Source organism: Oncorhynchus masou, chromosome 4 (assembly GCF_036934945.1).
Source record: "Oncorhynchus masou masou isolate Uvic2021 chromosome 4, UVic_Omas_1.1, whole genome shotgun sequence".
Taxonomy (NCBI): Eukaryota; Metazoa; Chordata; class Actinopteri; order Salmoniformes; family Salmonidae; genus Oncorhynchus; species Oncorhynchus masou.
This window is the reverse complement of record NC_088215.1, coordinates 14048494-14065883: the sequence shown is the minus strand read 5'-3', so window position 1 is coordinate 14065883 and position 17390 is coordinate 14048494. Positions and strand designations below refer to the sequence as shown.

Genomic DNA, 17390 nt, shown 5'->3' with positions numbered 1-17390 from the left:
GGAACTTAAGGTTCACATTGTTGCTATAGACTCACTGAGGAAACAAACAGGTACATGATATTGTATACAGGAAATTGTTTATTTACAGAACAATGTAAATCTACAGTACATAGTCATTCTATAAACTATAAAGTAAACATTTTTTTAACGGTAGTTCAATTTCAAACAACATTCTGAAATCAATCATGATACAATTTGAAAATCAGAAGGAAATCATGACACTAATAACACATATTGACATGATTGGTATTTAATTATATTTTCAATTCAGTTTAAATTTCAGATTAGAACTATTTGACAATTGAGGAAACTACAATACTGTAGCGTAAAGATACATTTCCACAGAGTATCTTCATTTTGTGTAAGGTGCACAGCACTCCTTCATTGTGTATGATGTTTTGTTTGCCACTATTACAGACCAATTATAAAATGGCATCGACTGATTGTTGTTCCTGCAGCCAATCAAAAAAGGGTGAGATAACAAATGGACAAATCAGAAGCCATGATGGCCTAAACCAGTCAGGTCCAACAGTTCCTTTTAAACAAATGATTTTCAACTGTATTGAAGGTTATAGGCTACCACCACTTTAGAGAAGATCATGCATATCTATCATAAAATAAGCTAAAACTATAGTTCTGAAAATGTTATCAAAACTGTTCAACTCATGATAACGTCACATTCATTATCCTTAGATTAAATAAGTAACGAACAAAACATTTGACTATGATACAGTAGGCTATACGGATATAAAGATCACTTGGGGCGGGACTTGAACTAAGTCTGATTAAAATAACTACACAGAGGGCCACAACATGAATACCGTATCTTCATACATTTTGTTGAAAACATTAAGGCTATTAGCTAGTATGAATGATAATAAAACAGTATCATAGTTTCTTTACAAACAAACCCAAAAGCCATGCAGGTCAACTGATGAATATGGTACTGGGAGGCAATTTCATAAACAATACACAGACATACCAAATATTTGCATGAAATTCTAACAAAACAGACCGTCATATAGGTCCTCAGAGATTTCTATAACGCCCCCATTTGAGTAACCACAGTGAAAACCTTGTCTCTGTCTGGATATATAAACAAACACCATTTTAAATACCCCCTCCTTGGTATGCTAAAACAAAATGTCCACTCGCCGACAACACCAAATTACAAAAAGAGAGAAACAAATCTCAAGAGTTGTGCTGAAGATGAAAGGCATGCTCATGAAACCTGAAGAAAGATACTAGCCTGGGAATCTCAATCGTTTCACAAATGTTCAAGTAAAACAACAGTGAAAGTAGTGATTCAGTTTGGATTCCAGGCTAGAAGAAAGGAACCATTTCCGACAGAAAAATATAAATCCCAAACTGTTGTTAATAAAGTTCCAAAAAATAACATTTGATACCATAATTATAACATAAGAAGCCAAACTTGCATTGAAATTCATGCACAACTTCAGGCAGTCACTTCCTAGTCCATTGGAAACTAAATTCAATATCTTGTCAAGATATGTGTGATTGCATATAAAATATATCATGCCTTTGTCAAGATTCATTATAAAAAATGTGCTTTTCGTCCTTTACCAAAAGTACATTCTTATCAGATCATAAGCTCTCTCAAACATCACCAAAGATATTGAATATATAAGTTCATTATATTAGACTTCTGGTACAAAATGTTGCTTCATCCTTTTTATTTAGTGCAGGTCTGTCCAACCCTCTTCCTGGAGATCTACCGTCCTGTGGGTTTTCAGTCCAACCCTAATTTAACACACCTGATTCAACTAATTAGCTGCTCAACAAGACCCTAACTAGCTGAATCAGGAAGAGGGTTGGGCAGCCCTGATTTAGTGCAAATAACTAATGGGATAAAAATCGAGCAGCAATATTTGTTTTTCTCCAGAGGAAGCTTACATTTGAAAAGCCAGTCCATTGAAATAAAAGTATACAGGCACTAGATTCTTCAAGGAAGAAAAAAAAAAGATTAACAAATGAAAAGGAATCAGCAATAAAAAAAAAATAGAATCTGCCTTGAGACACTTTAGTGACTTGGGAGGCTAAGATTTGAGGAACACAGTGCCCAAAGTATCAAATTTGAAAATGCATAATGTCAAGAAACTCCTTCATAACTCATTTCAAAAGAGAAAGCTATAAGAAATAAAACTGGGTTTTATTCAGTCAGTGGAAAATGATTTGAAATGGAGTGAAACGGGGAGGTACTACTTCTACAATAAGAACACAAATTCAAACTCTTGCTACGGTGTGCCCGACTGAACACAACCCTTTACAATGAAAAAGGGGTAAATTATGTATAACAGATCACCATTAAAAGGGTCTTCATGATTAACACAGTCTGTAGCTTGAGGGCTACTGTCCCATCCTCGTCCAGAAGCCGATAGAGGGGTACACACATCCCTCTGAGATATCGCCCCTTCGTCCCCCTGATTGTCATCAGTGGAGACGGGGCAAGGCAGCAGAGGCTCAGTCTTATTAGTGTGTGTGTGTGTGTGTGTGTGCCAGTCTATTTGTATGTGTGTGTGTGTGTGTGTGTATCTATTCATTCACTTCAATATGTGGGTGTGGATATATGTTCATGTCCATCCAGAGTGCCATGAATGGGTTAACCCCTAGAAGCCAGTGGAGTGGACACTGGGAATGGGGTAGAACTTGGAGATGCGGCTCTGGGCTGAGGGGTTAAGGCACTCTGACTCTCCACTCATCTTAAAGAAGATCTCCTGCTCCTGAAGCTTCCTGGCAAACTCTTCCTCCAGAGCCTAAGAACAACAGACAAATGGTCGGAGAGCGGATCACAAGCAAGAGATCACAGAATAATCATTTGGCGGCAGCTTATATTTGGACTGTTTCACACATGTACAAGATACACGTGTTTTATTTGATTTTTTTTTTTTACATCCCCCTGAGACACCCTCAGAGAGTGGGGTCACAGTCAGGGTCAGGCATTGTCAGCGGAGCATTTAGGGTTAAGAGTCTTGCTCAAGGACAGATGGAAAATATTTCACCTTGTCAGCTCTGGGATTCAAACTGGCGGATTGCGGTTACTGGCCCAACACTCGAACCGTTAGGCTCCCTCCCACCCTACCCGCCACCATGTGTTTCAACGACAAGTATCTCCATCTCCGAAACAAAATATGTGCCCAATATTCAATAGAAAGATAAATCATTTCCTGTCAAGGGTTAACTGGTGTAATGGTTACCTTCTTCCTGGGTCGTAGTTTCTCCCTCCACTCCTTCAGCTCCTGGCTGTGCTCCTCATCCAGCTCCTTCAGCTTCTGGGTCTCGTGCTCTATCAGGATGTGGCACTTCTCGTTCTGAAACACACAAATACACACATGTATACTGAATCACAGATGACTCAAAGTGTGTTGGTGTGCGTTTTCTATTGCACCTTGCGCAATTTCAGATTCCCTGATATGCATGTGCGCGTGCTATATATTTTATACCATACACTCTTAGAAATAAGGGTACGGTATTGTTCCCTGGAGTACAAAAATATCAAAATACGCATTATGTGTCTTCAGAGGTAAACATAATGATCTCACATGGTACTGTTTCATACCTTTTAGGGTGCAGACAAAGAGTATAATGGTACATTTTTGTTACAAAAAGGTACAATCATCACACTCAAAAAAGGGGTACAATGTGAAGGCTATTTTTCCAGGTTACAAATGTATTTTGTTTACCCTCAACACCCATACAATGCTAACCTTTTGCCACCTAAAAGGAACTAACGGCTTTGTCACTGGGGTGGTATCCCAAAAGCCACATTTGTACCATAATTATTATCTTCATATTTCCCAGCATGCTCAACTGCAGGTTGATTTTTTAAATAATTGTTTTTAATATGTGTTTTTGCATGTACATTGATTGATTAATATTATGCTACACAAAGATATATAACATAAATGTTTCTAAACTAATCCAATCAGTTAGTTTGATGTTTTACAATTCCAACAGTTGGATGTGTGGATTCCAATAGGAATTACAAATCACTTTGCAAACCAGCATAAAATGACTTGCAGGTAAGACTCGCAAAATTCAGGTGAATTTCCCAGGTTTCCTAGAAATTACAGTCTGAAGATTCCTGGAAACAGGAGGGAATAAGGACGAAATGCTTCAAACAGAATTTTCCAAAAATCAGGTAATTTTGGAAGCAGGCCTGATGTGTCCTATAAACCATGAGTTTCATGACACTGTATTAGGGTAAAACTAGGCCTCAAAATAAGGCCTTGTGAGATATGTCATGTGTTGTCATAAAGAGTTTAATTGTAATGGTAATATATGCTTAGGAACTCACTTGGTGAAGGCCACATGACTGAAAATGAAAGAATTTAACAACAATATTTCTGTTACTAACAAATACAGTCATGGGTGGTACCTCTACAATTCAATCAAAAAGGCAAATTGGGAAATTGTATTGGAGGCTTGGCACAGCGTTGGAGTGCCTTTCAAATAGTTATTTTTGGCCACCCGTGAGTGGAAATATTGTACAAGTTTAAGTGGCCAATGGTAGAGGTCCATTTTTGCCACTTACAAGGAAGAAATAGCTTTGTCACTGTGATGGTACTATATACTATAAAAGCACAAAGCATGCTTTTGTACCTGTGGAGAAAGGTACTATCTGAGGTATGAACGTGGGTACAAATAGAGGACCTTACAGGGTACAACCCCAGTGACAATAAGTTGTAATCTTTTAGGAACAAATCTACACCTTTATTTCTGAGAGTGTACCTGTAACTGCTGCAGCTCCCGGATGTTGGCGTCACACTGCAGTTGCAGGTCTCTCATCTGGTTCTCATGTTTCTGGTGCTGGTGGAGCCTCTCATTCTTCTGCCTCTTCTCCTCCTGGGCTGCAAACTGTCAAACACACAGAAACATCTCAGTTATTCAACTCCCACGAGTATTAAAATAGGCCCAATTACAGTTGGAACTTGATACATGCTCATTGCACTGGGAGTCTCAAGCTTGACCTAGCATTGCCTAATGTACTGTAAATCCTTCGGTGCCTGGGAAAGTCCCTTTGACTTGGATCAACAAGCTCTGAGACTTTACTTCTTTCTCCGCTGAAAGCAATGTGTATAATCCCTCATTAGCTGGCAGCATTGGCGCAAAACTGAAAGTGCGTACCTCCGCATTTAACCATGGCAAGGTGACTGGGAATATGGTCAAATAGAAACAGTGCATTTATTCCCTCCGTAAGGCAATCAAACAAGCAAAACGTCAGTACAGTGACAAAGTGGAGTTGCAATTCAACGGCTCATACACGGGACGTATGTGGGAGGGTCAAACAGGCAATCACGGATTACAAAGGGCAAACCAGCCACATCACGGACACCGACGTCTTACTCCCGGACAAGTTAAACACCTTCTTCGAGGAAAACACAGAGCCACTGACACGGCCCGCTCCCAAGTACTGTGGGCTCTCGTTCTCCGTGGCCGATGTGAGTAAAACATTTAAACATGTTAACCATCGCAAGGCTGCCGACTAAGACGGCATCCCAAGCCGCATCCTCAGAACATGCGCAGACCAGCTGGCCGGAGTGTTTACGGACATATTCAATCTCTCCCTATACCAGTCTGCTGTCCCCACTTGCTTCAAGATGTCCACCATTGTCCCTGTACCCAAGAAAGAAAAGATAACTGAACTAAATGACTCACTTCTGTCATCATGAAGTGCTTTGAGAGACTAGTCAAGGATCATATTACCTCTACCTTACCTGACACATTAGACCCACTTCAGTTTTCTTACCGCCCCAATAGATCCACAGATGACGCAATCGCCATCGCACTGTCCTATCCCATCTGGACAAGAAGAATACCTACGTAAGAATGCTGTTCATTGACTATAGCTCAGCCTTCAACACCATAGTATCCTCCATGCTTATCATTAAGCTTGGGGCCCTGGGTCTGAACCCCGCCCTGTGCAACTGGGTCCTGGACTTGCTGACGGGCTGCCCCCAGGTGGTGAAGGTTGGAAACAACACAAGGGTGTGCTCAGCCCCCTCCTGTACTCCCTGTTCACCCATGACTGCGTGGCCACACACGCTTTCAACTCAATCATCAAGTTTGCAGAGGACAACAGTGGTAGGCCTGATTACCAACAACGGCGAGACAGCCTACAGGGAGGAGGTGAGGGCCCTGGTGGAGTGGACTTCAGGAAACAGCAGAGGGAACACGCCCCCATCCACAGACAGAACCCCAGTGGAGAAGGTGGAAAGCTTCAAGGTCCTCGGCGTACACATCACTGACAATCTAAAATGGTTCACCCACACAGACAGTGTGGTGAAGAAGGCGTAACAGAGCCTCTTCAACCTCAGGAGGCTGAAGATCTTTGGCTTGGCCCCTAAGACCCTGACAAATGTTTACAGATAAACAAATGAGAGCATCCTGTCGGGCTGTATCACCGCCTGGTACGGCAACTGCACCGCCCGCAACCGCAGGGATCTCCAGAGGGTGGTGCGGTCTGTCCAACGCACCACCGGGGGCAAACTACCTGCCCTCCAGGACACCTACAGCACCCGATGTCACAGGAAGGCCAAAAATATCATCAAGGACGTCAACCACCTGAGTCACGGCCTGTTCACCCCGCTATCATCCATAAGGCGAGGTCAGTACAGGTGCATCAAAGAGGGGACCGAGAGACCGAAAAACAGCTTCTATCTCAAGGCCATCAGACTGTTAAATAGCCATCACTAGCCAGCTACCACCTGGTTACTCAACCCGGCATCATAGAGGCTGCTGCCCTATATACATAGACATGGAATCACTGGCCACTTTAATAATGGAACACTAGTCACTTTAATAGTGTTTACATACTGCTTCACTCATCTCATATGTATACACTGTATTCTATGCTACTGTATTTAGTCAATGCCACTCCAACATTGCTCGTCCTAATTCCATTCTTTTACTTTTAGATTGTGTGTATTATTGTAAATTGTTAGATACTACTGCTCTGTTGGAGCTAGGAACACGAGCATTTCGCTACACCCATAATAACATCTGCTAAATATGTGCATGTGTCCAATAAAATTTGATGTGATTATACTTTGAAAATAACATCTAAATATATAGGTTTCCACTCAGTTATGTGTTCTTTGACCTTTATCTCTCACCTGTTTGACCTTCTCCCTCTCCTGCTCGGGTGTGATGGGGCCTCCAGTGATTCGGAGGCTCTTCTTGAACATGGCCATGCGTGTCTTGGCCTCGCTGCGCTGGATCTTGGGTAAGCGGGCCCTCTCCTGTGTCTGCCTGTTCTTCATCTCCTCAATCAGACGCTGGTTGTAGCGCTGCATCTGCTCCATCTCCTACATACACACACACACACAGAGAGACAGACAAGAGAGAGAGACAAGAGAGAGAGACAGACAGACGAGAGAGAGAGACAGACAGACAAGAGAGAGAGAGACAGACAAGAGAGAGAGAGACAGACAGACAGACAGACAGACAGACAAGAGAGAGAGAGACAGACAGACAAGAGAGAGACAGACAGACAGAAAAAGAGAGAGAGAGACAGACAGACAGAAAAAGAGAGAGAGAGACAGACAGACAGACAAGAGAGAGAGAGACAGACAGACAGACAAGAGAGAGAGAGACAGACAAGAGAGACAGACAGACAGACAAGAGAGAGAAACAGACAGACAGACGAGACAGATGAGAGAGCGACAGACAGACAGACGAGACAGATGAGAGAGCGACAGACAAGACAGAGCGACAGACAAGACAGAGCGACAGACAAGACAGAGCCAGACAGACAGAGCCAGACAGACAAGACAGAGCCAGACAGACAGAGCCAGACAGACAGAGCCAGACAGACAAGACAGAGCCAGACAGACAAGACAGAGCCAGACAGACAAGACAGAGCCAGACAGACAGAGAGCCAGACAGACAGAGAGCCAGACAGAGAGACAGAGCCAGACAGACAGAGAGCCAGACAGACAGAGAGCCAGACAGAGAGACAGAGCCAGACAGACAAGACAGAGCCAGACAAGAGAGACAGACAGACAAGAGAGAGCGACAGACAGACAAGAGAGAGCGACAGACAGACAAGAGAGAGCGACAGACAGACAAGAGAGAGCGACAGACAGACCAGAGAGAGGGACAGACAGACCAGAGAGAGCGACAGACAGACCAGACAGAGCGACAGACAGAGAGACCAGACAGAGCGACAGACCAGACAGAGCGACAGACCAGACAGAGCGACAGACCAGACAGAGCCAGACAGAGACAGAGCCAGACAGACAGAGCCAGACAGAGACAGAGCCAGACAGACAGACAGACAGACAGACAGAGACAGACAGACAGACAGACAGACAGACAGAGCCAGACAGACAGAGACAGACAGACAGACAGAGACAGACAGACAGACAGACAGACAGAGCCAGACAAGAGAGAGAGACAGACAAGAGAGAGAGCAACAGACAAGAGAGAGAGCAACAGACAAGAGAGAGAGCAACAGACAAGAGAGAGAGCAACAGACAAGAGAGAGAGCAACAGACAAGAGAGCGACAGACAGAGAGAGAGGAGACACAGGGACAGAGAGAGAGCGACAGACAGACAGAGAGCAACAGACAGAGCGACAGACAGAGGGGACACAGAGACAGAGAGAGCGACAGACAGAGAGAGCGACAGACAGAGAGCGACAGACAGGAGACACAGAGACAGAGAGAGCGAGCGAGAGCGAGAGAGAGCGAGAGAGAGCGAGAGAGAGCGAGAGAGAGCGAGAGAAAGAGAGAGAGCGAGGGAGGGGGAGGGAGGTGATGTTGGGAGGGGGGGGGTGAGGTGGTAGGGGGGGGCAGAAACAGATCATTAGCTTCCATAGAAATGAGATATGAGATATTAGAAGGGTTGCCAAAGTGTTAGGCATGTAGTTGCCTTGTCAACATTACTCAGTCCGCATTTGGCAAAACAATGACGCATTATTGTTGAATGCAGAAACAGATATACCCAGGCATATTTCCAATCTGATCCAAGATGTTATGAGTCAAAACTAGTCATTCAGTATTATGCCTCACTTTATCCCCCAAACTGTTCAGGTATTTTGCTCCTAGTGGTTCTGTTCAGGACTAGGCTTATGAGATCTGATCCTGAATCAGCTGTTTGTCTGTCTGGAAGCTGTACTGTACCTTCTCGTGTCTCTTGAGCAGCTGGTGTCTCTGCATGAAGTACTGGTCTTTCAGCTGTTGTTTAAACAACTGGTGTTTCTCCTGTAGGTGACGCTCTTCCAGCTCCCACATTGCTGCTTCCCGTGCTGCCAGGAGCAAAACACACAAACTCAGTACAAGGAAACACTGCATTACACGGAAGTTCAGCATATTATTACCAGAATCAATACCCCGCCATTGTAATCACATCTTTCATCTGTATTCCTTTGTATTTGAGGTTGACGAATCTTGGCACCCAACAACAACAAAAAACAAGTCACTAGATTTGACTAACTGGTTAGCTTGGAATGTGTTTGTGAGACACTTCCTTCAGACGTTCATTTTCTTCCCCTTTCTAACATGGTTCATACCATTCAAATCAGCAAGTCATCGAAGCCTACAGCGTGTGAACATTTCTGTGTAGCTTTTTCTGTAAGCTGTTGTGTATATGGGATGACTGGAATCTGACCAGGCAGGGTTAGTGGGCTGCTGTTCCGTTCATGTTAAATTCTCAGCATTAATAGGTATTATAAACTGGGTGGTTCGAACCCTGCATGCTGATTGGCTGAAAGCCGTGGTAAATCAGACAGTATACCACGGGTTTCCTAAAACATGTATTTTTACATTGGTAACCAGTCTATAATAGCAATAAGGCAGCTCAGGGTTTGTGGTATATGGTCAATATACCATGGCTAAGGGTTGTGTCCAGGCACTCCGTGTTGTGTCGTGCATAATATTGGCCATATACCCCCCCCTCCCGTGTCTTATGGCTCAACTAGAGTCAAGGCCTGGTGGGGCCTTAGGTTGAACTCTGTAGAGCTTCTGTTTTCAGTTATTAACCGTGTCACTGTGGGTTTGCGGTTTCCATCTCACACACATACAGTAAGCTTTACCATATTTCTTTTAAGTACGCTGGTGATAGCGGCTAGGATAGACTGTGTTACTATGTGGTGACTCTGACCTTTGTAAGGTACTGTATCTATCCTACTGCAATGTGCATCTGTGCTACTTGCAGCTCACACATCTTCTGTTTGTGGTCGGTTTCTCCCCTCTGAAAGGTGCTATGACTGAGTACCTAACTATAGTCTGTGTCACGCCGAGAGATGCATCGTCACCTCTGAGGAGCTGTTGTTTGTGGTTGAGACAGTCTCTCTCGATGGTGGCCAGCTCGTGTTTGTGTTGCTGGATGATCTTCTTCAGGGCACAGTCCAGCTCCTGCTGCTGTTTCTGCAGGAACTCCTGCTCCTGAGGAAGAAGAGGGAAAGACAGCTGGATAAGTGAAGAGTCTCTATATGCCTCTCAAACGCAACTCTGGACCTCCAAGCCAGTTCCACTGCATTTTTTCCATTGTTCCCCTCTAATTGAGAACTTATTTAGACCTGGGACACCAGGTGTTTGCAATTCATTGTCAAGCAGAACAGAAAACCAGCAGGCTTCTGACCTCTTAGGGTCAGAGGTGAGTACCTCTGCTATACACTGTGTGATCCAGACAGAAGAAGAGAGAAAGAGAGTGATTTAGTCAAATGAAAAGGCCATTAGCAGGCCAACTGAGACCAAATTCACAGAACCGAAACGCACCAGGAGTCACAGAACACGCTGTCATTTCTTAGTTAGTTGATTAGTTGTTACACTTACTCAGATTGCCAGTACAGCTCTAAAACCAGGCCTACAATGTCACTTGAGTAAATGAAGAAACACCAGGAGAGAACTGTGTCGGTACAGTTTAAGAGAAGAACAGAAGAGAGATTCAAACCAACCGTAACCAACCGCACGGCAAACAGAAACCACAGGCTGAAGATGCCAAACAACACGTGTCTGTCCGTCAATCTGGAATGGCTGTCTTCACCTCACCTCAACTGCTCTCGTTCCCCCAGTCGACTCCAACAGCACGAGGGAGTCACCTTAGAGTATTGAGGCTGGCAGACAGGTCTAGCTTGTTGATGTTTACCCTACTGTATGGGGTCTGGACTATGGACTACTATATATACTTTTAAAGAGTTTACCTGGGGATAGGTATGGCTTGAGTTAATGTACCACACTGTGGAAGCCGGCAACAATGTGGCGACAGGAAGTAGACTAGACGGACTAGATGTGCTGGGTCATCGAAAACGTAGAGCACCGGACGTCGACTGGCGGAATTGATTCGTTTTATGGGCAATGCACTGTGAATGTTGTTTTTTCATTGCTAAGTTCCAGGTTGATTGAAATGCTAAGTTCAGTGTTGATGACATCTCCTCTACAGAAATGTGTCGGCCAAATCCCAAAATAGAATACTGCTGCATTCCCTTTGAACCAGCCCTCCGCATATTGATCAGTCCAGGTTAAGGAAAGGAGAAGGCCCACAAAGCATCGCATCACACACACACACACACACACACACACACACACACACACACACAGATATAAACTCTGCCGTCTCAAAGTCAGTGAGTGAATCTACTGCCATGTGAGAGAGCAGGAAGAGAACACATTTCAAACCAAGGGGGGGGGCATCTTACTACTTACATCCTGCATGGGGGCGTTGAAGAGAGTGCAGGAGGACAACTGAAAAGATTGAATCATACCCTGGGCCACTCCCTGTCGATCACAACAGATTAGACCTGTACTCTATTAAATCATAACATGTAGCCTGAATGCCAATCTGTTTGTTGCATTACTGCCAACACTCGTTATCATGCATGACCGTAAGGGAAAAGGAGTTGGCAATGGTGCACAAGCAGACTGGCACTCAGGCTCCATACAGCACAGTAACCTGGGCCACACATTGTAGACCACAACAGATAATAGTCTACTAATCATCAGCCACTCATCCATAAACATTGCTGGCTAAGTTAACCATTACACCGACACACTGTTACACCCCCGTTACATACAGGCAATGTGTTCCACTGTGATTCACAGGTGGGTGGATTGTTAGAAAACACATCAATAGTGTTGGACTATACTGTAACTTACTGTAAGCCTACTTGATTAGTTTTGAATGAAAATGATCGACTGTAAAATAATACATACATAAACTCTATTTTCAACCAAAAACAAACCACACAAAAGACAAGTAAAAAAAAAAGAAAAAAAAAGGAGGAGCCCAAAAATTCCCAAAGGGGCTAAATGACAGCGGTCTTGAAAGCAGCCAACAGAAGAATAGTAGACTGACATTGAAGGGACAGTCCAAGTAGGAAAGCCACACCAACAGTTTTCCCACAACAAACTACCTCTTCACGTGGAGTTGTGATTATGTCCTTTTTCCCCCGTTTCACGATAGCGTTTCTCCTGTGCCTGGGCGTGAGTCGCATTTCCTGTTTGAACTATGGCAGGAGGCAGCCCACAAACAAACACACCACAGTGACAGCAGAAACAACACAGACACAACAACAAGGCTTTGATATGGATTTGTGTTTCAACTCATTAGCCAAAGTCTATGAGAAGTCGCCTGGCGCCAGATTTGTATGCGTGCGCTACATAAATCAACATCACGGACTATACGGTCAGAATCATTTGGATACAGCACATAGGCTACAGATCTGGGTTCCGGTGATGAGAAGTGACCGTTTCAGCCCGATTTAGACACAGGTTATATAAACCCAATGAGAGAGAGATCTACTGTAAAACACGGGTGTGTCAGTAAAACGCTAACTGCTCTAAATAGGCATTGGATTGTCGTGTTGATTGGGCTATCCTCTTACGATGGCACACTATGGGATTAATACCGAGGACGAACTGGGGTGCACATGGATAACCATCGAAAACATTCACATGACTGTCAAAGCTAAACAAGGAAACCCCTTCCAAACAAGATTGAGAATATATCACCTTTGTCAGCTGGACTTAACTGCCCTGTGAAACGTAAGATATTGAAAATAAGAATAGTTTACAAAGACTCATTTCTTGTGGCATGATGTCGCCAATGCATGTATATTAACTACTTTTAGTGATCCGGTTCAACAGTACATCATGCATATTAACCCCTTTTAGTGATCCAGTTCAACAGTACATCATGCATATTAAAACCCCTTTTAGTGATCCAGTTCAACAGTACATCATGCATATTAACCCCTTTTAGTGATCCAGTTCAACAGTACATCATGCATATTAACCCCTTTTAGTGATCCAGTTCAACAGTACATCATGCATATTAACCCCTTTTAGTGATCCAGTTCAACAGTACATCATGCATATTAAAACCCCTTTTAGTGATCCAGTTCAACAGTACATCATGCATATTAACCCCTTTTAGTGATCCAGTTCAACAGTACATCATGCATATTAACCCCTTTTAGTGATCCAGTTCAACAGTACATCATGCATATTAACTACTTTTAGTGATCCAGTTCAACAGTACATCATGCATATTAACCCCTTTTAGTGATCCAGTCCAACAGTACATCATGCATATTAGCTACTTTTAGTGATCCAGTTCAACAGTACATCATGCATATTAAAACCCCTTTTAGTGATCCAGTTCAACAGTACATCATGCATATTAACCCCTTTTAGTGATCCAGTTCAACAGTACATCATGCATATTAACTACTTTTAGTGATCCAGTTCAACAGTACATCATGCATATTAACTACTTTTAGTGATCCAGTTCAACAGTACATCATGCATATTAACTACTTTTAGTGATCCAGTTCAACAGTACATCATGCATATTAACCCCTTTTAGTGATCCAGTTCAACAGTACATCATGCATATTAAAACCCCTTTTAGTGATCCAGTTCAACAGTACATCATGCATATTAACCCCTTTTAGTGATCCAGTTCAACAGTACATCATGCATATTAACTACTTTTAGTGATCCAGTTCAACAGTACATCATGCATATTAACCCCTTTTAGTGATCCAGTTCAACAGTACATCATGCATATTAACCCCTTTTAGTGATCCAGTTCAACAGTACATCATGCATATTAACTACTTTTAGTGATCCAGTTCAACAGTACATCATGCATATTAACTACTTTTAGTGATCCAGTTCAACAGTACATCATGCATATTAACTACTTTTAGTGATCCAGTTCAACAGTACATCATGCATATTAACTACTTTTAGTGATCCAGTTCAACAGTACATCATGCATATTAACCCCTTTTAGTGATCCAGTTCAACAGTACATCATGCATATTAACTACTTTTAGTGATCCAGTTCAACAGTACATCATGCATATTAACCCCTTTTAGTGATCCAGTTCAACAGTACATCATGTATATTAACTACTTTTAGTGATCCAGTTCAACAGTACATCATGCATATTAACCCCTTTTAGTGATCCAGTTCAACAGTACATCATGCATATTAACCCCTTTTAGTGATCCAGTTCAACAGTACATCATGCATATTAACTACTTTTAGTGATCCAGTTCAACAGTACATCATGCATATTAACTACTTTTAGTGATCCAGTTCAACAGTACATCATGCATATTAACTACTTTTAGTGATCCAGTTCAACAGTACATCATGCATATTAACCCCTTTTAGTGATCCAGTTCAACAGTACATCATGCATATTAAAACCCCTTTTAGTGATCCAGCTCAACAGTACATCATGCATATTAACCCCTTTTAGTGATCCAGTTCAACAGTACATCATGCATATTAACCCCTTTTAGTGATCCAGTTCAACAGTACATCATGCATATTAAAACCCCTTTTAGTGATCCCGTTCAACAGTACATCATGCATATTAACTACTTTTAGTGATCCAGTTCAACAGTACATCATGCATATTAACTACTTTTAGTGATCCAGTTCAACAGTACATCATGCATATTAACCCCTTTTAGTGATCCAGTTCAACAGTACATCATGCATATTAAAACCCCTTTTAGTGATCCAGCTCAACAGAGCTCATCGATAGCCTGGGAAAACAACTAATCCCTGCAAGAGTAGCTTAGTATATTTTTGTCTGTCAATAAGTGTTGTTGTTGTTGAAAAGACAACTATTCCTTGTCGTCTTGTCCTGCCAGCACTGACTTTGTTGATAGCTTCTTTACTGAGGAAAAATGTACTTGCGACAACGGTGATATTCTCACCAAGCTATCTTAAGGCGACTGTAAGTTGTTCTGGATAAGATAGTCTGCTAAATGACTAAAAGGTCAAATGTAACAGCAAGACATTGTAGTGAAAACAATCCTGCAAATCACAGACAGCCAATGAGAGTCCAACCTCTGCTTAGTCTAATCTATGACGGATCAACATGTTTCTTTTCCACAAATGTACTGTACACCGCAAGCACACACACAGCCAGACCTTTACAGCATCAGTTACAACATTCACATACCACACACACACATACCACACACACACACACACACTAGTGTTGTCATGATACCAAAAATGTGACTTTGATAACGATTCCAGGTTTAGTATCATGGTACTTGATACCATCACGATACTCAATATCAGAAACGATACCAAGGCTAAAAAAAGGCGCATTGCCAAATGTACAGAATGGCACTTGATCCAGATAGCCATGCATGCGTTAATGAATCAATTAACCCTAACCCCCTTATATATATTTTTTTTAAATGGCTCTGCCTTTTGGGCCCCTTATGTGCTTGGGCTCCGAGGAATCGGCCCCTTTAAGCACCTGTATAAAATCAGGCCCTGGGAGTGAGTGCTTGTTTTGGCTGATTTAACGTGGTAACAGATGACAAACAATCCATTTCCCTTCCATTCGTGGCCTTGTTTTGTTGTACTGATCAACAACATTTGCATGGCAGAAGCAATATCTACTTTTATAAACGTGTGCGCTGTGTCTTTAACACTTAATGACGTCACTCAAACACAGTGACAGGAGAGACCCGAGGCGAGGGAGACCAAGTGAATGAATAGCGTGTTTGGCAACGACCGTGTGGTTTTTGGTGACAAATCAGCTTTGATATCGGCATGTGTTGCATTATGGTTTGCATTATTATCACAAACAAAGTACTAGGGTGGTGAATTGATGTGGACTTCAGCTGTAAGCTAGCAAGGAAAGTTAGCCTACAAAGCTGGAAGCGAAAAAAGTGATCTTATTACATTGTAAAGTGTTCTAGCCTGTAATGGACATTGTTTTGCGAACAGTAATTAACAGTTGCTCAATTTCTACGTGCTGTGTTGCATTATTCAAGTGTGTTAACTTCTGCGCAGCGTGAGTGAGGAGCTAGCATGATACAGCCCAGACGCTTAGAGCAGGACAGACTAGAGTCAGTATGAGTGGGGAGCTAACATGATACAGCCCAGACACTTAGAGCAGGACAGACTACAGTCAGTATGAGTGGGGAGCTAGCATGATACAGCCCAGACACTTAGAGCAGGACAGACTAGAGTCAGTATGAGTGGGGAGCTAACATGATGCAGCCCAGACACTTAGAGCAGGACAGACTACAGTCAGTATGAGTGGGGAGCTAGCATGATACAGCCCAGACACTTAGAGCAGGACAGACTAGAGTCAGTATGAGTGGGGAGCTAACATGATACAGCCCAGACACTTAGAGCAGGACAGACTAGAGTCAGTATGAGTGGGGAGCTAACATGATACAGCCCAGACACTTAGAGCAGGACAGACTAGAGTCAGTATGAGTGAGGAGCTAACATGATACAGCCCAGACACTTAGAGCAGGACAGACTAGAGTCAGTATGAGTGGGGAGCTAACATGATACAGCCCAGACACTTAGAGCAGGACAGACTAGAGTCAGTATGAGTGGGGAGCTAGCATGATACAGCCCAGACACTTAGAGCAGGACAGACTAGAGTCAGTATGAGTGGGGAGCTAACATGATACAGCCCAGACACTTAGAGCAGGACAGACTAGAGTCAGTATGAGTGGGGAGCTAACATGATACAGCCCAGACACTTAGAGCAGGACAGACTAGAGTCAGTATGAGTGGGGAGCTAACATGATACAGCCCAGACACTTAGAGCAGGACAGACTACAGTCAGTATGAGTGGGGAGCTAACATGATACAGCCCAGACACTTAGAGCAGGACAGACTAGAGTCAGTATGAGTGGGGAGCTAACATGATACAGCTCAGACACTTAGAGCAGGACAGACTAGAGTCAGTATGAGTGGGGAGCTAACATGATACAGCTCAGACACTTAGAGCAGGACAGACTAGAGTCAGTATGAGTGGGGAGCTAACATGATACAGCCCAGACACTTAGAGCAGGACAGACTACAGTCAGTATGAGTGGGGAGCTAACATGATACAGCCCAGACACTTAGAGCAGGACAGACTA

At 43.1% G+C, this 17390-nt stretch overlaps 1 protein-coding gene across 3 annotated transcripts in view; it reads right to left on the bottom strand.

The window, feature by feature from the left end:
- Positions 1 to 60: 60 nt before the first annotated feature.
- Positions 61 to 17390, bottom strand: part of LOC135524160 (STE20-like serine/threonine-protein kinase) — a 41156-nt gene continuing 23826 nt past the window's right edge. Inside the window, exons 13-20 of one of the 3 annotated variants that reach the window (XM_064951423.1) lie at positions 12374 to 12466; positions 11667 to 11738; positions 10277 to 10406; positions 9144 to 9268; positions 7134 to 7325; positions 4750 to 4875; positions 3216 to 3329; positions 61 to 2774 (exon numbers count right to left, since the gene is read on the bottom strand). In XM_064951423.1, coding sequence (XP_064807495.1) covers positions 2628 to 2774; positions 3216 to 3329; positions 4750 to 4875; positions 7134 to 7325; positions 9144 to 9268; positions 10277 to 10406; positions 11667 to 11738; positions 12374 to 12466 — 999 coding nt within the window. In that variant the 3' untranslated portion in view covers positions 61 to 2627. The remainder of the gene's footprint in view (positions 2775 to 3215; positions 3330 to 4749; positions 4876 to 7133; positions 7326 to 9143; positions 9269 to 10276; positions 10407 to 11666; positions 11739 to 12373; positions 12467 to 17390) is intronic. The other 2 variants (XM_064951432.1, XM_064951440.1) reach the window with 2 other exon arrangements.